Source organism: Manis pentadactyla, assembly GCF_030020395.1.
Source record: "Manis pentadactyla isolate mManPen7 chromosome 15 unlocalized genomic scaffold, mManPen7.hap1 SUPER_15_unloc_1, whole genome shotgun sequence".
NCBI classification, from domain to species: domain Eukaryota; kingdom Metazoa; phylum Chordata; class Mammalia; order Pholidota; family Manidae; genus Manis; species Manis pentadactyla.
In genome coordinates, this window is record NW_026644588.1 from 3715865 (window position 1) to 3740779 (window position 24915).

General features: G+C 56.5%; 2 protein-coding genes across 2 annotated transcripts; both read right to left on the reverse strand.

Annotated features, from left to right (window-relative positions):
* Positions 1-1830: 1830 nt before the first annotated feature.
* On the reverse strand, positions 1831-17344 carry CACNG8 (calcium voltage-gated channel auxiliary subunit gamma 8). Its single transcript, XM_036880968.2, has 4 exons — positions 16957-17344; positions 9108-9191; positions 8010-8150; positions 1831-6218 (listed from the first exon to the last, which is right to left on the reverse strand). Exons 1-4 carry the CDS (start codon positions 17126-17128, stop codon positions 5476-5478), a joined length of 1140 nt encoding a protein of 379 aa, XP_036736863.1. The 5' UTR covers positions 17129-17344; the 3' UTR covers positions 1831-5475.
* LOC118910046 (uncharacterized) lies at positions 17251-24678 on the reverse strand. Its single transcript, XM_057496680.1, has 4 exons — positions 24588-24678; positions 22024-22104; positions 19625-20340; positions 17251-17395 (listed from the first exon to the last, which is right to left on the reverse strand). Exons 1-4 carry the CDS (start codon positions 24676-24678, stop codon positions 17372-17374), a joined length of 912 nt encoding a protein of 303 aa, XP_057352663.1. The 3' UTR covers positions 17251-17371.
* Between the last annotated feature and the right edge of the window lie 237 nt (positions 24679-24915).

Here is a 24915-nt window from a genome sequence, read left to right on the forward strand (position 1 = left end):
CGGCGCTCGCCGCAGCCTCGCCCCCATCGGCCCACCCCAGCCTCGCGGCTATTTCGGGCTCGACCCGTAAATAACACCCGCACCTGTCGCCCGGCGCCTGTTGCCATAGGGACCCCGGGTATTTTAAGGGGACACCGGTGGAGGAGGGAGGCCGCCCGGGGAGGAGGGGCCGGGGGCCGGGGCCTGACCCGGCTGGAGTCCGGACGGACTTTCATTTCCTTAAGTGGCAAGCGCTGGAGCCGAGGGTCCCCCCTCCCGGGTGGCGGGGCGGGGAGGGGGCAGGGACGGGAACCTGGACTTCTCGCCAGAGCAGGCCAGGCTGGTTGGAACCTCAACTGTTGGGCCCAAAGGGGACCAGACGCCTAGGCTTCTGGGTCCCAGGGAGGGCTTGGCAGGGATCTCCCGCTTCTGTCTGAGGGAGGCGGCTGGGGGGCTGGGTCTGAGGGGAGGGGACTGGGGGCCTGGGTCTGAGGGAAGGGGGCCTGGACCCCCGGGGTCTGAGGGATGGGGCTGGGGGGCTGGGTCTGAGGGAGGGGCCTGGGGCCTGGACCCCTGGGACTGAGGGAAGAGGGCCTGGACCCCTGGGTCTGGGGGAGAAGGGCTGGGGGCCTGGGTCTGAGGGAGGAGGGCTGGGGGCCTGGACCCCTGGTCTGAGGGAGGAGGGTGACAGCCTGGCCTCCTGGGTCTGAGGACGGGCTGGGGCCCAGACACCTTGTCTTGACGGCTGGAAGGACAGGGCCCCCCACTGGGGTCCCCAGCTCCCCAGGAGGCAGCAAGTGCAGGCCTCGGGGAGAGGTTGGGTTCAGGGTGTGGGAACCAGAGCCACAGTCCTCTTCATCGAGTTTATTAGATGGGCCCCTGGGGGACCTTCCATGCAGTTTCAGCTCCCACAGGGGCAGGGTTGGGGACAGCTGTGTGGAATGGCAGCAGGGCCTGGTCTTCACCTCCTCACCCCCTCTCAGCCCTTCTGCAGACCTGGGTCCCATCTTCCCCAGCTCCTTGGCCAGGGTGGCTGCTCCAGCAGGGCACAGGGCAGGTGCCCTCTCTGCCCTCCCTGCTCTGAATGCCCACAGCCGCTGTGCAGCTCCCCCTGCAGCGTGAGTTACCCTGGGATGATTGTGTGTCTGTGCTTGGCTCTCCCGGCAGCCTGGGAGGCCTTGCAAAAGGTGCATTTGATGACTTGAATGAATGAGCAAATGAATGCATGGATGTAGTGACATGGTGACACACACACCACCTCCACGCAGGGCAAGGTGCCCACATATCCCCAGTGCCTGTGTGCCCCCTCCCAGACATGCCCACCTCTGCACCCCAATTGGCTGCCGGACTCCCACCAGGGCAGCTCTGGTTGCAAGGCCTGGCACCTGGCAGGCCTCAGGACCTGGTGCTTAAATGAGGGAAACCTGCCCTTTCCATCACCTCACTGGTCTTCCCAGGACTCGTCAGGGCCCAGAGGGGACCCAGGGTGTGCCTGGGCTGGCAGCAGCAGGAGGGGGCTGGCAGAGGGGCCCCACCCTCCGAGCAGGCACACCACCCTGCAGCCCTGCCCCACCCCCAGCATCCTCCCCACTGGCTCTGGGTCCCCCTTCCTGCCTGGTCCTGCCTGCTAGCAACTCTCCTTTCCAAGGGTATTTTCTGCCCTCCATCCATCTCCCTCAGCCAGTCTCTCCCCTTCTCTCCTTTCACGGAAAGGGTATGAACGTTCTTTGGTAAAGTCCTTGTCGCTTTCATGCCGAAAGGATGCAAAAGGCCTGCCCCGCCCATCCTCCACATCCTTCCTCCTTCCACTCAAGCAGCGATCCCGGCCTCACCACTGAAATGACCTCTTATCAGGGTCCTATGATCAAACCGAACATCACTTTGCTCCTGGCTTCTCAGGCCTCACAGTATTTGGCACAGTTGGCGTTCCTTCTGGCCTCCACCTACCTCGCGGTCGCTCCCGGCTACATCGTCCCCTGCTGGTGCACATATCCCAGGGCTGTCCCCAGGACCACCTGTCTGCACCCAACCCCTAGGTCACCTCATCCGGTCCTGTGGCTTTCAATGTCTCCTATATGCTGATGTTTCCACAACTGGCATTTCCAGCCCTGGCCTCTGCTGCAGGCTCACACATCGCACTGGCTATCCCATGCCCAACTTGGCTTTCTCAGGCAACCCAATGTGCCGTGGGTGGAGGAGGGGGCTGGGTTTCTTCTACCCAGATCCTGATCCCCTCCCCTGGGGCCCGTGCTGGGCGACACACAGCAGCCCCCACCCAAGTTGTGCAAGGCCAGTGAAAAAGGTTCCTGGGTTTCTCACTCCCTTTTCTGCCCAATTCACTCCCCTCCCTCCCTGACTGCACCCTGAGCCAGGCTGCCATCTGCCTCAACGGGACGGGACAACAGTCCCCTAGCTCCTCACTCGCCTTTTCACTCTGAAATCTCGTCTCAGCACAGATGTGGTTCCGTTCGCTGTTCGTGTTGTGTTCAGTAATACAATCACGTCCTCCCTGTGCTCAAAGTCTTCCCTCGGAATCTAGAATAAAATTCAAATTTCTTCCCAAGGCCATGAGGCCCCCACGCGACCAGCCCCCAGCCTACACTTCTGCCCTCACGTCCCGTGGCTCCCCTTGTTAGTCTGCCCGCCAGGGGAGTCCTCGCAGACCTGCGACTCCTCGGGGCTGTGGTGCTGCCTATGGTACCAGATCGCTTGTCCTGGCCCCGTCCTTCCCACAGCCCGTGTCTCTGTTCAGACATTACCTGCGGTGAGGTCTTCTTGAGGCACCCCGTCCTGTCCCTGCCTGTCCCTGCCACCACAGCCTGCTTAGCTTTAAAAGCACTTCCCAGTAACTGAAGTTCTTACTGCCTCTCCTTGAGGGAGAGCAGGACCTTTGCCATCCTCACCCCCGTATTCCTTGGGCCTAGACTGGCTCTAGAACAGGCTGGCACTCAATATGTCTGAATACTGACAACAAATGAGCAAACCAGAAACGGGTCACTCTTATCTGCTACGCTTGCCTCGAGGTCCCCACACTGCCTCTGGACACATCTCTGTGTATTTTCTGTGACTCTGGGATGCCTCTCTCCCGTCCCTTTTGTTCTCCACACTGGACCACCTTCTGGGGCCTTCACTCTTTCTCTCTGCGTCTCTGTGACTCTCCTCGGTTTGGTCTTTTCTACCCCCCTCCCCCCTTTCCCTCTACTCCCTATCCCCCTTTGGCCCATCTTCCACCTCTTCCTTGCTGCTGGCCCTTGCTTCCTAGCACCCACCACCCCCTAACCAGGTTTACCCCCATCTCCACCAAAGAACCCTCTGCCAGCAAACTGTCTCTTTCAACTCCACCGACACTCGCTTGCATTCCTTTCCCCACATTTTCCAGGCTCTCCCCTGAAACTGTCCCCATAGAATGCCTCCCTGGTCCCTACCCTCCTTTCTAGTCCAGCTACACAGGCCCCAGAAAGAAATCCCCAATACCCATCTGACCCCATCCCCCCATTCCACCTTCTGCTGCCCCATATTATCAACAGAAAGGCTGACAGAGCCCCCAGCAGCATGGCACCGTCACACACTTCTCCCGGTCCATGTCCATCTTCCCACCAGCCTGGGAGCCCCTGAAGGCAGGGCATGCTCTGAACCACTCTGCACTCCCAGCCTCATGAGCACTGGGCCTCCCCCGTGGGAGACCTCAGGAAACATCTGTTCATCAAGGGAAGGGAAACCCACTTTCAACTCCTGTGCCTCCTGCTACCCTTAGAACAGAGCCCGAAGCCCTCAGCCTGGAACTCCAGCACCTTCAACCTTGGCCCTGCCTGCCCCCAACCCCGTCCTTCGGTGTCCCAGATCTATGAGCCCTGTCCCAATGCAGCATGCTGTGTCACTCCCCCAGCCTTAGCTCGAGTTGTCCTTCTGCCCCAAAAGCCCTCCTTGCCCCCTTCCTCACCTGGCAGACTCCTACTCATCCGTTTGAAACCCAGGCTGGGTGTGAGAGTCCCTGGGAAGACTGCCCTGAGGACTGCCCACTCCTGACATTTGGTCCCTGTGTTCTCTATCCAAGGTGCCCATCGTGGTCCCAGTGACAGCACCAATAGCCCTGCCAATAGGATGGCGGTTTTTGACACCTCCTTGAGAGCAGGGAGTCTGTTTCACCTTGGGGGATCCTGATTCTAACATACTGCCTGGCACCTTAGCAGAGGCACAAAAATGTCAACCAGTGAGTGGTTGAATTAATGAGTCAAACACACATCTGTGGGCTCCAGGGCTGATCCTGCACACTGGGCTTCGGCATTTGTGGAATTATCTGCTTCCTCCCACGACTGTGTTTCAAGGGCCAGGGCTTGTTTGATGCTGAATTCCAGTGAGTGTCTGCCTCTCACTGTTGTGAGTTCTGGCCCCACCCCGCCAACTCCGTCGTACACTATTCATGTATTCTCCTGTTTAAAGCCATTCCACGGCTTCCCGCTGCCCTCAGAATAAAATCTAAACTCCTGACCTAACCTACAAGTCCCTGGGCAGTCTGGCCCTGCTTACCTCTCCAGTTTCTGTTCCATCTGCAGCTGGCTCACCACAGGTCAGCCTTCTCTAGAAGCTCTTCTGCCCCAGGACCTTTGCATATGCTGTTCTCTGGCTAGGACACGTCCCCCCAGCTTCAGCTGGCTGGCTTCTTATCATTTTTTCAGTATCAGATAAATCGTCCCTTCCTTGTAAACTGGGTTAAGCCTCCCTGGAGTTTGCATTAGGTAGCATTTGGGATTTCCCCTTTGTCCTAACTGTAACCAAAGCTCTTTTACAGTTCTCTCGCAAATGCCTGTCTCCTGCATCAGAAGTTAAACTCTCTGAGGCGGCGGAGGACCCTGTCTGTCTTCCTCCCTTCGGCAAGCTCAGCGTTCGGCACAATGCCTAGCCCTTAGGTACACGAATAAATTGCCTGTAATGAACAAACGAGTCACTCTCTGTGCCTGTTTATGTGCCCTCTCTGGGCGCCTTCCTGATACACAGCAGGCGCTTAATAAGCCCTTGAGGAATAATGAATGAAAAAAATTAATGAATGCCCGCGTCCATCCCCTGTCATCTGCCTGTCTGCGTCCCCCTCCTCTTTTCCTGTCCATCTCTTTATGCAGGACACACAGATAGTCCGCAGTGGTAACTGTGCATGGGCCCCTCTCCAGGAGCTGGGCTGGGCTGGGGGTCCCTCCCTCCCCCCGCCCCGCCCCCACATGCACACAGCAAAACATTAAAAAGAAAACATCTCAAAACTGCAAAAAACACCACAGCCCACCCACCTCCCACCTCCCCCCCAAAATAAAACCCGGCGCTCCTCCCGAGGGCCCCTCCCTGCCGCGCGTGCCCCGCCCTGGGGTCCCCGCCTCGCAGGACGGGGCCGGGCGGGGCGCGCAGGGCCTGCAGTCTCCAGCGCGCTCCGGGGAGGGAGGGCGCCCCACCCGGCGGTCTGGTTGCACGCGCGCCAGCGCACGCGCCCGGACACCCCTCGGCCCGCGCCTACACCGGCGTGGTTTTCCTGTTAAGCGTGTTGGTGTTGGAGGCGGCGGCCTCCTTGGCCAGGGTCCCGGGGGCGGGCGCGGCGGGCGCTGGAGGCGCGGGCGCGGGCGCGGCGGGCGGCCCCGTGACCGTGACCGTTACGCCGCCGCCCGCCTCCTTGGGGAAGGCGTTGTGCAGCGTGAGGAAGCCGGGCGCCCCCGCGCGGTCCCGCTCGGCGCCCGCCCCGCCGCCGCCCGCGCTCCCCGCCGCGCCGCCGTACGCGCCGCCGCCGCCGCCAGCCCCCGCCAGCCCCGCGGCCACGCTGCCCTTGGACGGGTCGCGGCTGAGCGTGTACATGGAGATGTCCGTGGAGGCGAAGCCCGGGCCCCCGGCACCGCCGGGGGACGCGTCCCGCGACGGCGACGGCTCGCTGGAGCGGGAGCTAGAGCGGGAGCGGCGGCGGTAGCGGAAGCGGTAACTGGGCAGACGGAGGATGGCCGAGGGGCCGCTCCCGCCACTGCCGCCCGCGCCCCCGCCGGCCTTGAGCAGGTCCGAGCGAGACTGGCAGTGCGCCTCGCGGCTGCGCTCGATGTAGATGTTGACGGCCAGCACGCCGATCACCTCGGCCAGGATGAACGACAGCCCGCCGAAGTAGAAGGACCAGCCGTACGAGTAGTGGTTCTTCTTCTCCTCGTCCCGCTTCGGGCCCGGCTCGCCCGCGTTGGCTGAGATGTACACGATCACGCCGATGATGTTGCTCAGGCCTGGGCGGGGACGGTCAGACGGGAGCCTCGAGGCCAACCTGGCCCGCCCCGCCCGCCCCCGCCGCCTGAAGCCTCCGGGCGGGCTAGGTCCCGCCCCGTCGGGCCCAGGCCCCGCCCAGTGCTGCCCTAAGTTCCACCCCTGGGTGGTTTAGATCCCGCCCCAATGGTACAAGCCCTATCCTAGGTGATCGAAACTCCTCCCCAGCTGACCAAGGCCCCGCCCCCACTTCGCTAAGCCCCACCCATATGGATAGGCCCCGCCCCTGAGGGTCAAGGTCCCGTCCCCAAGGGCCCCAAGCCAGGTCCTAGGTGGTCTAAACTTCACACCATGCTGGTGGAAGCTCTACTCTTGGACGTTCTTGGCCCCACCCCATGGCCCAAACGCCATCCAAGGTGGTCTAAACTGCTCCCCATCTGATCCAAGTCCAGCTCCCTACTGGCCTAAGCTCCACCCCCGGGTGGTCTAGGCCCCGCCCCAATGGCCCAAGACCTGTCCTGGGCGGCCCAGCTTAGCCCCACCTGGCCCAGATCCCACACCGTGCTGGTCTAAGCTGCACCCGAGTGGTCTAGGTCCTGCCTCGAAGGGCCCCCTGCCCCAATGGTCCCCATCCCAGGTGGTCCAGGCCCTGCCCCAGAGAGCCTCTGCCACGCCCCAAGTGGCCCAGACCCACCCTGGGTGGCCCAAGCCCTGTCCCACCTGGTCTAACCTCCAATCTGATCTGGGCTCCAACCCGAGATGGCCCAGGCAGACTCCACCTCCACGGGTCTGGTCTAAACCCAGCCAAACTGGCCCAGAACCTGCTCTGCCACGTCGAAACTCCGTCCTCGAGAAGATCCCGGCCTGGGTTTCCAGGCCCACTCTGATGGTCTCTCTCACCCTTATCAGCCTGGGTTTCCCCGATGCCACACCCTCTAAAATTTAAACCCTTGTTAACGAGGTAATCCCGCTCTGACTCCAGGCCCACCTAAACTCTTCCTTCCATGGTATCTTCCCAGCCCGGACACCATCCAAGGCCCTCCTCCCCTTGCTGGTCTAAAATTCGCCCTTACTAGAGCAGGTTCCCCTTCTACCCTAAGCCTCGCCTCCAGTTTGCCCCCTATGGGTCTCAAGTCAGGTTCCTTCCCAGTCCCTGGTGTAGCTAGCCCCGCCTTTCTGTCCTCCAAGCCCCGCCCCCTGCAGACTTTGACCCATCCCCAAAGCACCTGCTCTTTAGGAAAAATCCTCCCCTTCTCCTCGGTATCCCTGGAATTTCCCAGCACAACTCATTTCAGGAAGGAAGGGGATCTTACCCCTTAAAAACATGCCTCACTTAGAGTTGGTCTGGATGGTTTCCTAGAACCAGCCTCATCTCGGATCCACCTGGATCCGCAAGGCCCCGTCCCGCAGAACATGTTCCTCCCCACCTGCATCCAAAAGACCTCCTTCTCGGGCCCGGTCCCCCCCACCCCCTATGTCAGCTCCGCCCCTCTATCTTCCAGACACCAATTCAGTCTCAAGGCCCAAGTGCCTCCCCTTCCGTCTCCAGAGCCGTGGACTTTGGAAAGTGAGCTCCCCTCACCGCGGATTACGCGCTAGACACCTGTCTGTGTTGGGTTCACTCCCTCGAAGACGGCGCGAAGGCAACACCTACCTGGCCCAGCGGGTGTCGAAGGAGCTCGGGAAGAGCCCAGGAAGGCTCTGGGCCCCAGGAGCGCCCGGGGCCGAGTGGCTCTGCAGACTCGCGCGCGCGTACACGCGTGCACACACACACGCGCGCGCCCCGCTGGCGGCCCCATCACTCTGCCTCTCACCTGCTGCCACGAACAGGATCCCCGCGCCCAGGATGATGTTCCTCTTGGACTTGTAGACCCGGGAGGCTGCCACGCACACGCCCCCGAGCAGCAGCAGGATGGCGCTGAGGATGGGGAAGATGCTGGAGGCCCGGACCACCCCTGCCAGGGAGAAGGGGGACGAAGCGGTGGGACACCGGCACCAGGCGCAGTGGCCCGCCCGCTTTCGCCTCGCTCCTCGCCAGTTCAAGTCTCCCTCTCTGCCTGCGCTCTGGCTATTTCATTCTCCCTTTACAATTCCTCCATTTCTCGGTCTGATCTCTTCTCCCCTTTTTTCTCCGTCCTTTTCTGTCTTCCTCGGTCTGTTTTTCTCTCTCCTGGAATATTTTTTTCCATTTTATTTCTCTCAATCACTGTTTCTCTCTGAACTTCTCTATGTCTCTGTGCCCCTCGCCCTTTTTCCTTCTTTTCTGCACGCTCCTCTTCTGCGCGTTCCTTTCCTTTCTCCAGATCCCTTTCTATCAAATCTCTTAGTGTTCTGCCTGGCCTCATCTCTCGGGGTTTCTCTCCCTCATTCGGTCCTGCTCGGTTCCTTTTCTTGCTCTGGGCTTCTTTTCTCTTCCTCTCATTTCTCCCTCTATGTTTTTGTCATTCTTTCTCTCTGCAGTCCTTTCCACCCACCCGCCAAGTCCCAGACAAACAGATTTTGCCATTTCTGAGCAGAGGCCGAGGCCAATCATAATTGAGGATTTGCCGCGTTCTCGGGGTAGCTACCAATCGCCGTACAGGCTTCCCCGGCGGGCTCTCGCGAGTGGCCAGTCCGCGCCTCAGATTGCCTCACAGCTCTGGGAGCGGTGGCCAATCCCAGCCCAGAGGTCGACCACCAGTCACAGCACAGTATTGCCGCGAGTTCTCAGACAGCAAGGTGGCCAATCAGTTCCCGGGATCCCTCCTCGGCCCGCCCCAAGGTGAGAGGAGGGGGCGGAGCAGGACCACCGAGCCAATCGGAGACCAGAGGATCTCGGTATCTAGACTTGGATTGGCTGGCAAGTTGCGTATTGTTCTAACTGCCGCGCCCCAGTCAGCTCTCCGCGCCCCACCAACTCCGGGCCCACGTACGGAGCAGATACTCCGCACTGTCATGGTCGTAGTCCGTGTCCTCTGGGAAATGGTTGATCTTCACGCAGACGCCTCTTTTCAACCCTGGAGAGATGGTAGAGAGACTTAAAAGTGGGGGGGAACCCCGGGTGAGAGAAGCCCTCCCCTACCCCAAACGTCTCCTCTGTCTGGGCCCATTGGGAGACAAGAAGGCCTGACCCTGTGCCTGTCTCAGCATCTGAGACAAACTTTCAACCTCTGGCCTGTTTACTCAGGATTCAAAAAAAAGTGGTGTGGAAGAAAAAGAACCCTCCACCACTCACGAAAAGGCCACAAAGACTTTCGCCCTGTATCCTGGGCTAGCGCACTCAGCCTCTCTAGCCTTCTGGTCCCCCGTCTATAAGCGAAGGCGTTGGTTTCAGCAATGTCAAGGCGCCCCTCAGCAATAACTTGAGCCTGCAAATGCGTGGGAGAATGAGGCGGCGGCCACGGACGGAGGACTACATTTCCCATGAGGCCCTGTGAAGCCGAGCCCAGCTGTGAGGAGAGAGCTGCTGCCCCGGGAGGTCATGGGAGCTGTGGTCTCTTAGGTGCTGCATATGGGGAGAGGGATTCTGGAATCCCGTCTGCTACCTGGAATCCTCTGGAAGGAGATGTAGTGGTTGGAGCAAGCAGAGGCGTGTGAGAAGGTGTACCTGTAGGGGTTATGAAGCCTCACGGCTTCCTCCATCCCGGAATCCTCATCCTAACACCCTGTGGGACCTATTTTCTCATCTTTGGGGACAGTTTCTTTTCTACTGTAACTTCTAACACATAGCCACAGACTGATATAAAATAGCTACAAGTGGAAATATATTCCATTGCCTCAATTCTCCAGACCCCTTCCAACCTCTGGGCCTTTGCCAATACCGTAGTACGTTCCGCTCACATTCTTAAGATGGAAAAGTTACCCTGCAGGTGGGCAGCTCACAGGGCACCTGTTTGAGGAAGCTTTCCCCGTGCGTGGAGGCACATGTGCACCCTTCCCACCAAAGCTGGGTCAGCTTCCCCTCTGGGGTGCAGCAGCTCCCGATACTGCCTCTTTGGGGCACGCATCAGGTTGATTTACGAGCTGCTGCTTCCTCCACAAACTGGGACTTCCTGCAGGAGGAGGGAGGGCATGGGGTCTGGTTCCCCTGCCTGTCCCTAGCATTTCCTGGCACAAACGAGGCCTCAAGAAATAGATGTTGAATGAGTGAAATTATGAATGAGTACAAGGAGAGCAGAAGGGGAGATTCGAGGCAGAAGATGACAGGGAAAGGCAGGGGGATAAAGGAAAGGATTGTGAACAAGGAATATAAGGCAGCAAGTAATCCCACTAAGAGCCAACATGTGTTCAGTTACTTCCTAGCTGTATTAACTCATCCGGGGCTCCCAAGAGTCCCATGAAATAGGTAATGTTACTGGTGTCGTGCAGTGGCCAAACGTTGGGAATTGGAGTCACACTGCTCGATAAGGAGGCCCGACTCCATCACGTCCTTATTCTGTGACCTTGTTGGCTTTACTTAGATCGATGTGCTTCAGTCCCTTCACCCATGAAAAGGGGACAGTAGGACCTACTTCACAGGCTTGTTGTGAAGATTGAATCCAGGTAAAGAGATTTAGCACTTTGCTGGAACACAAGTGCTCGGTTGGTTATCAGTCCATATACCCATTGTTCAAATAAGGAAACAGAGGCACAGAAAGGGGTCATCAATTCCCAGCTGTTGGCTGGTGAAAGCAGATTTCAAACACAGCGGTTTTCTGTACTGGAAAGTAGGAATATGGGCTGCTCACCACTGTACTCCCAGCAGCTAGAACAATGCCTCCCACATAGTAAGTGCTTAATAAATATTTTTATGAATGATTGGATGAGCCAACAAGCACACGAAAAGCGCTCAACATCACTAATCACTGGAGAAATGCAAATCAAAGCCACAGAGAGACACCACCTCATACCCATTAGGATGGTTACTATGAAAAAAAAAAAAGGAAAACAGAAAATAACAAGTGTCGGTGAGGATGTGGAGAAATTGGAACCCTTGTGCCCTGTTGGTGGGAATGCAAAATGGTGCAGTCACTATCGGAAATATTATGGAGTTCCCTAAAAAAATAAAAACAGAATTGCTGTAGGGTCCAGCAATTCCACTTCTGGGTACATACTCAAAAGAATTGAAAGTAGGGTCTCTAAGAAATACTTGTATGCCTACTTTCGTAGCAGCTTATTCATTCACAGCAGCCCAAAGCAACCCAAGTGTCATGGAAAAGTGGATAAACAAAATGTGGTCCATCATATGATGGAATATGATTCAGCCTTAAAAGAGAATTCTGACACCTGATACAACATGGATGAACCTTGAGGACATTATGCTCAGTGCAATAAGCCAATCACAAAAAGATAAATACTGTATGATCCACTTGTATGGACTATCTAGAGTCATCATATTCATAGAGACAGAAGGTAGGATGGGGGTTGCCAGGGGCTGGGGGAGGGGGAATGGGGAGTATTGTTTAATGGGGACAGAGCTTCCAGTTTTGCAAGATGAAAAGAGGTCTGGAAATTGGGTGCACAGCAATGTGAATGGACCTAACATACAAAACTGTACCCTTAGAAATGGTTACAATGATACATTTTACGTTGTGTGTATTTTACTACACTTTTAAAAAAAGAATGAATGAATGAGTGGATGTACACCTCTCATCTGCAAACTCTTACCCATCTACACACCCTTTATGGGGCCACAGGTAAGCTTGTGGGTTCAAGTTCTCTCCTTTCTTGAATGGGATCCCAGCAACTAAACAACATGGAGTGTGTGAAGCACAGAGCACGCGGCTCAACAGATTAGTGGGGCAGTATAATGAGGACTATGCTTCCTGAGGGCTAACCGCACACCTGGCACCACTCCAGGCCTCTGGGAGCCACTAACGCACATGATCCTCCAGACAAGCCCCAGGGATACTAGGCAATAATGGTGTCCCTGCCTCACAGGTGAGGAAACTGAGGCATAGAGTTGAACAAGTTGTTCCATCCCATGTAGATGAGGACTCATGGGGAGGAAAGCCCAGGGCAGCTGGGCTTAGATGTGAGCTTGTTAAAAGGCCATAGAGCCTGTGGCTGTGAGCACGGGCTGTGAATAAGTCTCTGGCCTCACATGCCAGGACTGCCGCTTCCTGGCCGTGTGGCTTTTGGGACTTCAATTCCCCTGAGCCTCAGCTTCCTCATTTGGAAAATGAGGATGAGGACCGGACCTTATAGGGTTTGATAAGGGTTCAAGGAAGCACACAGCCAAGCACAGAATACAGGGGCTAGGCAACATGCCTCTGTGTTAACCGACCCGACTGGGCTAGGAGCTTTTTATGTGCAAGGACGGTGGCTGTATGTCCCCACGTCTTCCCCAGGGCCTGTCTAGCACAGACCCAGGCAGCAGGTAGGGGGTGACGGGGAGCAGGCTGCCTTGAGGACACGCAGAGAAGTGGGCTCCAGCTGGCTCTGCCCTTCACATGTTGAGTGGCCATGTGGCTGACTCACTTCCCTTTTCCGGCCATCAGCTTCCTGCTCTAACAACCTCTAGTGATAATAATTCATTCCCTCTCGGTGCAACTGGGAGGATTCAATGAGATAATAAGGCATGCAAAGTGCTGAGCACAGGGACTTCATACAGTCGGTTCAAAAAAATGGGACTGTATGTCTAGGTTTTTGAGTCCTGAGCATGGTCCTGGTTCCCACGGTGCCACCAGACCTGTGTAAATGCCACCCACCCCAGGTGGCCCCTGGACACTGAGATGAGGTGTGAGCGTGAAATACTCACCAGATTTCTGACTTTAGTATGAGAAAAATGCATTCTATTAATAACTATTCTATTAATAACATTTTATATTGATATGTTAAAATGAAAATATTTGGGCTATGCTTGGATAAGATATTATTAACCTTTATATTAATTGATTATATTGTATAAACTGCATTTATTAAATGATATTCATTGAACCTTTTCCTTTTTACTTGTTTTACTGTAGCTACTAGAAAAGTTTAAATCATGTTTGCAGCTCATGTGGTGTTCCTACGGGACAGTGCTGGGTAAGAGGCTGGGATGTCTGGGTTATCACCAGGAAAGGGCTCAGAGCGTGGTCCCCTGAATTTCTGATAAGAAGAGCAAACTATAAATGACATAAGCTAGCCCTCACTCTGCCTGCTAGCCTTTTAAATACAATACTAACTCACTGAATCCTTCCACAGCCCTGTAGGCTAAGGGCTATTATAATCCCATTCCAGCCATGATGGAAATGAGGCACAGAGAGGTTAAATTGATGGCAGATGGGCAATAAACCCAGTCCGTCTTGTCCTAGAGTTTGTGTCTGAGCCACTGCATTCTACTGCATCTCTCAGAGAGACTCCACAGGAGATGCGGACGGAGCCCACGAAGTCCTGGCTCAGGGGCTCAGGGGTCCACTTTGCACTGATGGGCTGGAGGCTGGTGGGTACATTGCTTTGTTCTCCCAGGGGACAAAACAGATCTGGATTCAAATCCAGACTTGACTGTCTGTTAGCTGTGTGACCTTGGGGAAGTCACTTCACATCTCTGAGCTTTAGCTTCCATTTGTAGAAAAAGGGGATAATAGTACATACTGCACAGTTACTGTGAGCATTCGGTGACAAACGAATGACAATTAGAGTAACAATAAAGGCAGCCTTCATTTACCCCTCCTTAAAGCATTTACTTCCTTTGGCTTCCAGGACAGCCGCTTACTTCATTTTCCCCAAACTTCTGTGGCCACTCCGTTCGGAGTCCCTTAGCTGATCATCAATCTGAGTGTCTTTTAATAGCGGACTAGTTCAGGCTGCAGCCGTTCAACTGATTTTTTGGGTTTGTCTGTCTCATCTCAGTCTCTAGGTGACCTCAACTACGTATATACAATGATCACCCCCACCCCGCAATTTACATCTCCAGCCCAGACTGTCCCCTGCACTCTGGCTTCACACATCATATCACTAACGGCCCAGATCAGGGGTCAGCCAGCCACAGCCCGGGGGCCTAACCCAGCCTGCCAACTCTGGCAAAGAGAGGGTTTTACATTTTTTAAAAGACTGAAAAAATGTCAAAGGGGAATACTTCGTGGCACATGAGAATGATTTGAAATTCAAATGCCAGTGTCCAAAAATGGAGTGTAACTTGAACGCAGCTATGCTCATTCACTCACGGGTTGTCTATGGTTGTTTTGGGGAGTGCTTGTACGGCAGAGATGCATGCTCCATAAGGCCCAATGTGTGCACAGCACAGCACCTACAAACCTTGTCTGTGCGGACCCCTGACCAGCGGTCTCTCTACGGGCATCCTAAATCTAACAGGTCCAAAACTGAACTCGTGAGATCCCTCCTTATAACAGATCAGATAAGAGAAAATAAACCAAATAAAATACAATTCCTGCTGTTCCAACCTATGAGTGCCGCCCCCTCCCCACCTTTCTCAGGTGCTCCAGCCATGGCCTTAGAGCATGATTCTCAGCCAGAGCTGACTGTGTCCTTAGACTAGAGACAATTTCTGTGTCACAGCTTGCGGGGCTGCTGCCAGTATTTAGAAGGCAGAGGCCAGGATGATGCTGAACATCCTACAGTGTGCAGAACGGCCCCCTGCGCTTTCCATTCCCAAACATCATCAGCGCCAAGGCTGCAAAAGCCTCTGTGGAGAGACCCTGGCTCTTCTCTCTCCAAATCCCACAACTGCCCCACCGGCAATTACTGCCCGGTGCAGACCCGGAATATACTCTGAATTCAAACCACTGCTCAAACCACCGCTCCCCACCGCCGCAGACAAGCCACCTCCTCCTGTTTTCCCTCTTGCCTCCTCCTTCGTATCTCGGCACAGCAGCAAGAGCGATCCTGTTAAAATTTAAGCGGGCTCCTGCCACTCTGCTCAGGATCCTCCGTGTGAGAAGCAGATTACATGCCAGGACCAGAAAGAACATGCGAGGTCAGGGCCCGTTATCTCTTTGACTGCACTGCCTGCCATATCCCCACCACTACGCACACTGGCCTCTGCATGGGGGTCATACATGCACATGAGCACCCGCCCCAGGGCCTTTGTTCTTGCTGTTTCTGCAGCCTGATGCGCTTTCAAGCAGACAGCCGCATGGCTCTATCTCTGCTGGGTTCAGACCTCCATGCCAGTGCCACGTGCCCAGTGAGGCCTGTCTTGGTCTCCTGCTCACAATGTCACACACACGTCCCTGCCACTTTCCATCTCCCCCCTTGCTCTTTGTCCTCCTTAGCACTTAGCTCTAACGCCCTAAATGTTTTATTTACTTATCTCCTTTAGTATCTCTCCTCCCTCTAGAATATAAAATATGTAAAAACAGGGTTCTTTGGGGATTTTTTTTTTTTTTTTTTTTTTCACTGCTGTAGCCTGGAATCAAAAACAATGCCTGGCACATAGTATAACTCAATAAAAATTGGTTGTTGAAGAATGAATGAGCAAATGGCATTCTTACTCTGTTCTGGGCGCTGTCCTAGGGGTTTCGGGGTGCAAGCCCCAACGCTTGGCTCTGTGCCTGGTTCTTGGTCAGACCGGTGAAGGGACATGAACTGGAATGCCCGCAGGAGGAAGAAAGCAACAGAATGAGAGCAGAGGGTGGCTGTGGGGCAACAGGGAGCAGTGGCGACTGCAGGGAAGTGGAGACCCCCTGCTTGACCTGAAAAAGCAACTGTTACCCGGATGGAGCTAATCATGGCTGCAGCGGAGTGCAGGCCCTGTACTGTTAGCCTCCCACTAGTCCAAAAGAAGCCGGAAATCAGAGTTTCAATGTGAAGCCTCCCTATACTTAAATACCGGCAACTGACTCAGATTTTTGGGTTTGATTTTAAACACCTGGCCACCAGACAAAGCGTATCAGCAAACTCCATCCATCAGACATGGGTTCTGTTGACTGGGCCCCAGTCACAGCTGGGTGACCTTGGGCAAGTGACTTAATCTCTCTGAGCCTCAGTTTCCTCAGTTTCCTCATCCCCGACGGGAGGGTGGCTCCCACCTCATCGGATTAAATGAGATAATAACACTCCTGCTCATCTCATCGCGAGGGCTAGGAAGACGGGAGGGAAGGCCGGGGACGGAGGAGGATGCTAAAGAGGGGTGGAGGGGTCTCCATCCTTCTGGTGTGGGTCAAGGAGCTGTGGTGTTGGCCAGTCGCCAGACTCCGTGACGCAGGTGAGAGCAGGGGGGAGGCGGCCAGCCGCCCCCGGCGCAGAGGCACAGTGGGCCTGCAAAGGGGTCTCCCGATCCCACCTGCCCAACGCCTCTGTGCCAGGCCCGCAGCCGCACAGGAAGGGGCAGCAGACTAAGTCAAGAGGTGGTTGCGGAAGGAGGAGGCAGGAGAAAGGGATGAGCGGAGGGACCCGGAAGCAGGCTGACTAAAGGCTGAGGGGGGCCAAGGCCTGGGATGGGAGGTCGGGGGGACCCTAGTGGGTGCAGCCGGCTGGACACGCGGCTCCGTGGAGGAGAAGGGCTGGAGGGAGGGGAGAGGGTCCTGAGCGGTGGCCGGACAGCGCGGGCGTCTGGGGAGAGAGCCCCAGGGGAGTCCAAGGGCGGGAGGAGATGAGCAAGGGGCGCTGGACGGGGCAAGAGGCCAGGGTGGGGACAGAGGGGCGGGGAGGGGACAGTGGGTGAGGACGGCGTGCTGGGGGTCCGGGTAACTGTGAGGGGGGAGGGGGCCGGGCTCCCGACGTGAACGAAAGGAGGGCAAGGTTGGGGCCCCGAGGGGAGGCTGGGGTGCGCAGCAGGGTGGAGGGGCGGCGGCGCACGGGCCGCGGGGAGGCCCAGGTCCCGGGACGCGGCCGGCCCGCGGCGGAGGGAGGCCCTACCTTCCAGGCAGCAGATGCGCCAGAGCCCCGAGTGCGTGAGGCCGCCGGGGTCCTTCTTCTCGGTGGAGCCCGCGCGGGGCGGCGGCCCGTCGTCGCCGGCCGTGAGGTTGGTGGTGTTGCAGATGAAGGCGCGCGTGTACAGCCAGTAGTCGGTGCTGATGGCGATGGTCATGAGGCCGAAGGCGGCGAAGGCGCCCACCGTGGTCAGCAGCACCTGCACGCCCTTCTCGCACCACAGGCCCCTCTCCTCGTTCCAGCGCTTCAGCGACTCCAGTTTGACCACGGGCAGCCGGGGGGCCGGGGGCCACCACCGGGGCAGCGGGGGCGGGGCCGTGCCGGCGGCGGGGGGGGCACAGCGCAGGAGGAAGCGGGCCGGGCCGGGGCCGGGCTGGGGCGCGCGGTGGCGGGCGGCGGGTCAGAGCGCGGCCATGGCCGCCAGCTGGCGGGGGCGGGCAGGGACAGCGAGGGTCAGGCGACAAGGGCGCTGACCCCCCCGGAGAGCCCCCCGCCAGCCCGACCCTGGAGGACACGCCCCCAGGCCCTCCAGCTCCTCCCCCTGCTCTCCGCCCCGTTCTCGCCCCGGGAAAGCCCCCCCACCCCCCACCAGCGCCTCCTGCCCCCTAGCGACCCTGCCCTCTGCCCACTGCCTCCGAGACCGGCCTGTCCCGGACAGTCCCACCCACTCCCGACTGTCCCCTACAAGCCTCACCTCCTCTCCTCCTACGTTCTCTACTCAGGAAAAAGAAATCTCTGGATCTCTGCTCAGCTAGAAGAAAACCTTCCCAACTGATTCCCTTGTGCACAACTCAGAAAAGCCACACGGTTGCCACCCCCCACAACCTCCTCCCACGGGAGCCCCCTTCCCCGCTCAGACAGACAGCCCCCCGTGTCTCTGGACCAAGGTTCTCGGCTTCCAACGCACACACCTGGAAGTCTCCAGGACCTTCAAAGATCCTGCCACTTGAGTCCCACCTGAGAAATTCCCATTTCATGGGTCTGCGGTGTGTGGCCCGGAGCGCCTGGGCTTGTAAGAGCCCCCCGGGGGACTCTAGTGGGCAGCCGAGCGGTGGACACCACCCCCCGCCCTGCAGCCCTCCCGCAAGCCCCCTCCCCTTCTATGTCTCTGGTCAAGGAACCCCTGCACTCCTTCCTTTGCTCGCAGTCTCCTGAATCCGGCCCCCACCATCACTGCAACTCAGACAAACTCACCAGAACCACCACTTTCTCCTCCTCTGTTAAGAAAAATTTCCTCTGTGAGCTCCTCGCCTCACAGAGATCCCTTCCAGCAAACCCCAAATCCTTCTCCATTCAAAAACCCCCCAATCTCTCACCTGCTGCCCAAGGCAGTCCCACCACTCCAGCCCAGCGCCCCCAGTCATCTGCCCTCCGCCACCTCCCACTGCCTCCAGATCTCCCCACTGTAGGATGAACCTCAACACCTCGGGACCTCCCACTCCTCTGCAACTCAGGGGAGCCCCGCGCCTCTCCTCCACCCTGAAGAAGCCCCTCCACTCTTCCCCTCGCCTTCCACTGCCCCCCCTTAACTCCTTGCACCTCCTATACTCAGGAAAACCCTCCTCAGGGCCTCCCTGACTCCCCTTCCTGGCCCCTACTATTTCACCTCTGCTGGAACCCCATATCCTGTAGCCCCCATTTTCTTCCAAATTTAAAAATAGGCCTCCCCCATAGACGGCACCCCTCGGGAAAACCTGACCCACACGCCTACAACTCTTAGACTTAGGGATGATTCCCCCTCCCGCTCACCCCCTCCCGCGGCCTGCGCACCACCACGCCCCCAGCCCGGCCTCCCTCCCCACCTCGCCTGCCCTCCTTCCGGACCAGCGTCCCTTACCCGCTTCCACACTCACTTTCTGGACTTGGCCCCCAACCCCCCAGCCCAGTTAAGAGCCGGGAAGGAAGCCTCGGAGGGGAAAAGCCGCCCTGGGTCCCAGTACCAGGGTGACCTTGGCCTCTGCCATCCCCACCACCTGGCACCCCCAGTCTGCTCCAAGGAGGGGCCGTGGAAAAGGTTGTCTATGGGGGGGTGTCTCCATGGCAACTGGGCCTAGTGCCCCGCACACGCGTTCCCTCCCCCACCTGCAGCCCGGCGGCCCACACGCAGCTCTGCCCGGCCCCATTCATCAGGCCCTGGACGCGGCTGCCCCCCAGCATCTCCCCCGGCCCTGCCCGCCCCCCCCTCTCCCCAGACCGACGCCGAGTTTCCTCTCCACCTCCTCTATCGGTGCTTCCTCACCGCCAGCAGCACCATCCACTATCCTAGCAGATTCCTGCTTCCCCGGGGTGAACCCGTGACCCCGGGATGTACCCCGACCCCCACCGGGCCCTACAACCCGGGAGAAGGAGGGGATGGAGACAGGGGTAAATGAGGGAAATTCTCCATCAGAAAAAGGATGGGGAGATCTTTTCATTTTGACGATACGGGGGGCAATCGGTTTGGGTTTAGGGGCTGTTCCTTTAGTCCATCTGTCAGCAGCGGCAGCAGAGAAGGAGGGCGCAGGGGACCCCCATCCGAAAGCTTCCGGACATGGCAGGGGTCACTACCCCACCTCCCGCCGAAGAGGACTGACTCCTTCCTCCGGAATCGGGGGGTCGCAGGACCTTCATTCTACACCCACCCACCTCCGAGTAATAAAAAGGTCTGTCTCACCTCTGAACGATAGGTCAGCTCTCCGGTGCTGCGGAGGGGACACCGAGCCCCCCTGTCGGCACCCCCCAGAAGAACCCCGTGGCTCCCAGTTCTCTGCGCCCCTCCCCCAGCAGCGAGGGACCCAGGCGTCCGACCTGGCTGGGCGGGTGGAGACGAGGCGTTTGGGGAGAGGGGCTGTGGAGGCCGGGGGGAGGCTGGGGGCCAGCTCCGAGTTCCGGCCCCAGGGGAGCGGGGGTCGGGGTGGGGGAGAAAGGTGAGCAGACAATTTGGTTCTCGTGTCGCTGGGTAAAGTGCGGAGCTGGAGGAGGGAGGCAGGGAGGAGGGGGAGGGGAGCGGCTGGGGACGGGGGGGCCACGGAGAGGAGAGGGGGGAGGGAGCGGGGGGCAGGGTCTGGGTGGCAGAAGGAAGCTGGGGAGCGAGCGAGAGGCCCGGAGACTCGGAGGCAGAGATGGGGGAGGCGGGATTGGGGGAGGCAGCGGCTGGTAGCGGGAGGAAGTTGGGGAGAGACGCCACACGCAGAGAAATACCCCGAGAGAGAAGGACCCGGGGCCCCGAGGGGGAAGGCGAGGCACTGGGGGAGAGAGGGGCGTGGGGGGGGTCAGGATCCGGGTGCCAGAAGGGAAGAGACGGGGGGAGAGTCACCCAGGGAGGGGGAGGAGGGACAGATGGGGAGAGACAGAGACGGGGGGGAGGGGGAGTTCTGGATGGGGCAAGGGCTTAACGGGGAGACAAGGATGCAGGGGGGACAGGGGGCGTCAATGGGGGGGACGCCGAGGGGAGAGCAGCCTAAGCAGCACACGGGGCCCGGAGACCCACAGGCAGGGGCAGCAGGAAAGGGGGAGACCCGGAGAGAGAGGCAGATGGGGAAAGAGAGACCCCGGGAACGGAGAGCCCGAGGCAGCCTCGGGAAGCCGCGAGCGGGGCCGGGCTCAGGAGAACGGAGGGGGTCGGGGGGAGAGGACGCCCCCGCCCCCTCCGCCCCCCGCCCCCCCAGCCCCGATCCCTGCCCCCATCCCCATTTCAAAGCCACCACCCCCACCCCCACTAGCCTCCATCTCTCCACAGCATCGCCTGTCGCCGCCACCGCCTCTTCCTGTCGTCATAGCAACAGGACCCAGGCGCCCAGCCAAGGCTGGCGGCAGCGGCCGGAAATGAGGGGAGGGCCTTTTAGAAGGACCCCAGGAGCTCTCTCTCCCCTTTCCCCAAATCCAAGGGAAAGCTCGACCTCTGCGGCTCTGCCCCGCACCACCAGCGGCAAGGCACAGACCCCCCTGAAAATAAAATATCCTAGTAAAGTTACAAGGGTAGCAAGCCTTTGGAGGCTCACCAACAAATGCATATTTCTTTCTTCTGACCCCCTCCCCACCCCTAGCTCAATCAGTTCGATGCCCCCCCAAATGGGGAAGAGAGTACTGAGAAAAGCAGAGTACGAAAAACTCAGGTGGAAATAAGTCTTGAAGAAATCTGGCTGGGCTCCGGTGGGAGAGCTATGCGACCCTTTTAGAAAGAATGGTTTGCCGAGTTCTAGAACAAATCGGACAACACAAAGTGTAAAGTCTCAGATAAGAGTCAGAACAACGTCTGGTATTGGGCTCAAATCTCAGAGACGCCTGTAGCCATTGTGTGACCTTGGCCAAACATTTGCTCTCTTCTAGATTCAAAAGCTGCCTCCAGTTAAACGAGAACATTGATGAGAAAAGGTCTTTGCACACTGCTCTAGACAAGCAGTTATTTCAGGACTGTGTCCTCATGCAAATGCTATCAAAAAATGAAAAGCTAGCCATGACTATACTCTTGGGCTAGGCAGTTTGCATGCTTTGGAATTCTTACAAAATCCTTGCACTGATGTTCCCATCTTACAGACAAACAAACCGAGGCTTATAGACGACTGGAGATGTGTGGTGATTTGCCCAAATCAGGGAAGAAAAGGCAGAGTTGGAGATGAAGCAGTGTCTTTGTGGGGTACTGCCAGGGGTGGTCCACAGTAAGTAAGCCACAGAAACCTGGTTTCCCCACATATCCCATTACCTGCCCCCCTGAGGAGTCATATCTTTCTGTACCTAGCATCTCAGATTTCCACAGGTCAGTTTACTCAATTCTCACCATGCCACATGGGAGAAAGGTGGTTAGAGAAACATTCTGACACCCCGCTATAGAAGCAGAGAAGCACCAGCCTCCAGGGAAGGCACCTGGAATTCATTCATTTGAGAAATATTTGCGCAGCCTCTGCTCTTTTGCCAGGGAGAGGGACACAGCTGGGAACAATGACTGTAACTGATTAAAGTGAGTCCTGGAAACTACTGACCTAAGCCATTTGCAGGCGTTGACTTGGTCTTCTGGGTTCTGTTATTGGCCCTCATTTTAAAGATGTGGATGCTGAGACAAAGAGGTTAGCGCACCATGCAGGTAGGAAGTGAAATCAGAGTCCAGGCTCCAGATCCCAGAGTCTGTGGTGTTTTCTCTGCTTCTCTGTTCTTTGGCTGGGAGAGGTGGAGGGGTTTACAGCCTCAATGGGGGACCTAAAAGTAAACATCAGAAACAGGTACTTACAAAGGGTGAAAACAATTACGAAGGTAATAAAATCAGCCAGGGCTTCTAAACCTGGGAACTACTGCCTCCTGGGCTGGATCATTCTCAGTGGTGGGGGCCGTTATGTCCATCCAGCCGATCCGCCAGCAGCAAAGGCCTGTGAGGAAAAGAATTCAGTCTGTTTCTTCTCAAAACCTGTTGCCTGTTGGAAACGCTGGTTAATGTTTTTAACAGTTTCTTCTCTTACTTGTCTTTACATCCCTAAAGAATGGTTCCCTCTGGATGAATATTGTGCATTATAGATATTTTTTTCTGATGGCTGAGGAATTTACTCATGTAGACCTCACTTTTCCCTCCCTTTCTCCCCATATAAATATTTTTAGTTCTTCTATTGGCCAATTTTGTGCCATCAAGTAGTAGACTTACATCATGATCTCTTGTGTCAGAGGGCATCTCTCTCTTTTGGTAGCAGCTTTATTGAAATGAATCTGCAAACCATACAATTCACCCACTTAACGTGAACAGTTCAATGGCTTGTAACTGGGATCATAGAATAGAACCGACTTCAGATCCATTTTAGAGCATTCTCATTAGCCCAAGGAGATCACACACATACCACTGCAGCCATCACGCCCCTGCTCCCTCCCACCCCACCACAGCCCTGGGCAACCGCTAATCTGCTTTCTGTCTGTATGGGTCTGCCTGTTCTGGACATTTCATATAAATGGAATCATACAACACATGTTCATTTGTGACAGGCCCCTTGCACTTAGCATGATGTTCTCAGGGTTCATTCCTGCTGTAGCCTGTACCAGTACTTCATTCCCTTTTATTGCTGAGTAATATTCCATTGTATGGGCATACCACCCTTTATTTACCCATTGGACATTTGCATTATTTCCACACTTTGGCTATTGTGAATAATGCTGCCATGAACATTCAAGTACAAGTCTTTTCAGGCACCATTGTTTTCATATCTCTTGGGTATGTACCTGGGAGTGAAATTGCGGAATCATGTTTGTCCTATTGAGAAATGAGATGGCAACCCTAGACTTCATATTGTAAGACAGAAATATGAGGCCTACTGATCAACCCTTCAGCTCATGGAAGGACCCTACAGAAGGGGTATCACAGAAGATCCCAGTTAGGGGTCCTTTCTGATCTCATCCCTAACTAGCTCATGAATTCCTCTCACACTAGCCAAGGTCTCCCACGGGTTTGACCTAGAGACTTAGGGACTGTAGACTCAGAGATAAGCCTGCTAAGCCCCTACCCTTGAGAAGGTCCGCCACCCTCACTTCCCCGATCCCATGTGGTAGGAAGAGCTCTAAAATAACACCCAAGATTCCTGAGCCCTGGTGTACACACCATATAGAATCCCCTCCCCTTGAGTGTGGGCATGATTTGTGAATAGGATGGGGTCTCATTCCCATGCTTAGGCTACATTATATCTCAAGGCAAGGGAATTTTTCACATGTAATTAAGGTCCTTCATCCACTGCTTTGAAATTAATTAAAAAGGTTATCATCGGTGGGCCTGACCTAATCAGGTGATATATTTTTGACCTGTCAAAGCGACAGACTTCTCTGCTGCCGTGAAGGAGCAAACTGACACATCATAGAGCGGGCCACGTTGCAAAGACCTGCGGGTGGCAACTGCTAAGTGCACAGGGCCTTCAATCCCACAGCCACAGGGAATGAATTCTGCTCAAGTGGATCTCTCCCTAATGGAGCCTCCAGGTGAGGACACAACCAGCCAACATCTTGATTTCAGCCTTGCGAGACCCAGTTGCAATGCACTGGATTCTTGGTCCACAGAAACTGAGATAATAAATCTGTGTTGTTTTAAGCCTCTGTGTTTGTGGTAATTTGTTACGTGGCACTAGGTAACTAATGCCCAAGCTGTATTATCACCGTCAATCACATTGCACTGTGACAGGGACGCAGGGGCTGCTCCGTCAGTGTCACATTCATGCCTCTTCTCCCTCACTCCCAGCAACCAGTCAGTCCCCATGCACCAAGCCTCTCTCTCCCCGTCCCTTTCACACCCATCCCTTCTCTCTGTCCTGCTCTTGCCTAGGCCAGTGGTCTCCCTGCAGACCGATTTTCACTTGGTCCCTAAAGGCTCTTCCTAATATTCAGATCTGACCATGTCCCTTGTCTGCTTAAATTCCCCTATGGCTCCCTATTACCCTCAGGAGAAAATCTGAGCTCCTCACTTGAGCACTAGCCCCATCTTCCAGCATTCCTACTGTTGCCTTCTGCAGACTGGAGTGCATTTCCCTACTAGGCCCAGCTCCTTCCTGCTTTTGAGATTCTTGAGTGTAGGTTCCTTGCCTGGAATCCCCTTCCCTCTCTCAGCCATGTGACAAACACTCTCCCTGCTCTTGAACATCTGACACTAATGTGCCTTCCTCCAGGAAGCCTTCCCTGACCTCCCAAGGCTGCATCAGGGGCTGTAGCTGTGCGCCCGGCATGCCCCAGTGCCTTCACGATGGCACAGTCACCCTGAGTCATGATGGTCATGCGGTCAATCCCCCCCCACAACCTTGGCACATCGGGAGCTGTTAAGACAGGCGTGGGTCTGGTTCACTTTGGTGTTGCCCAGAGCCCAGCCCTGGTAGACAGGAAGCCTTGGTCAATAGATGCTGGCTGGCTGGCTGGCTGGCTGAGTGGGTGGATGAAGGACCCAGAGAACAAGTAGATGCATATTCCAGGGTCCCTACCAGAGAGCAGCCAGTCACAACCTCCCATCCCTGTCCA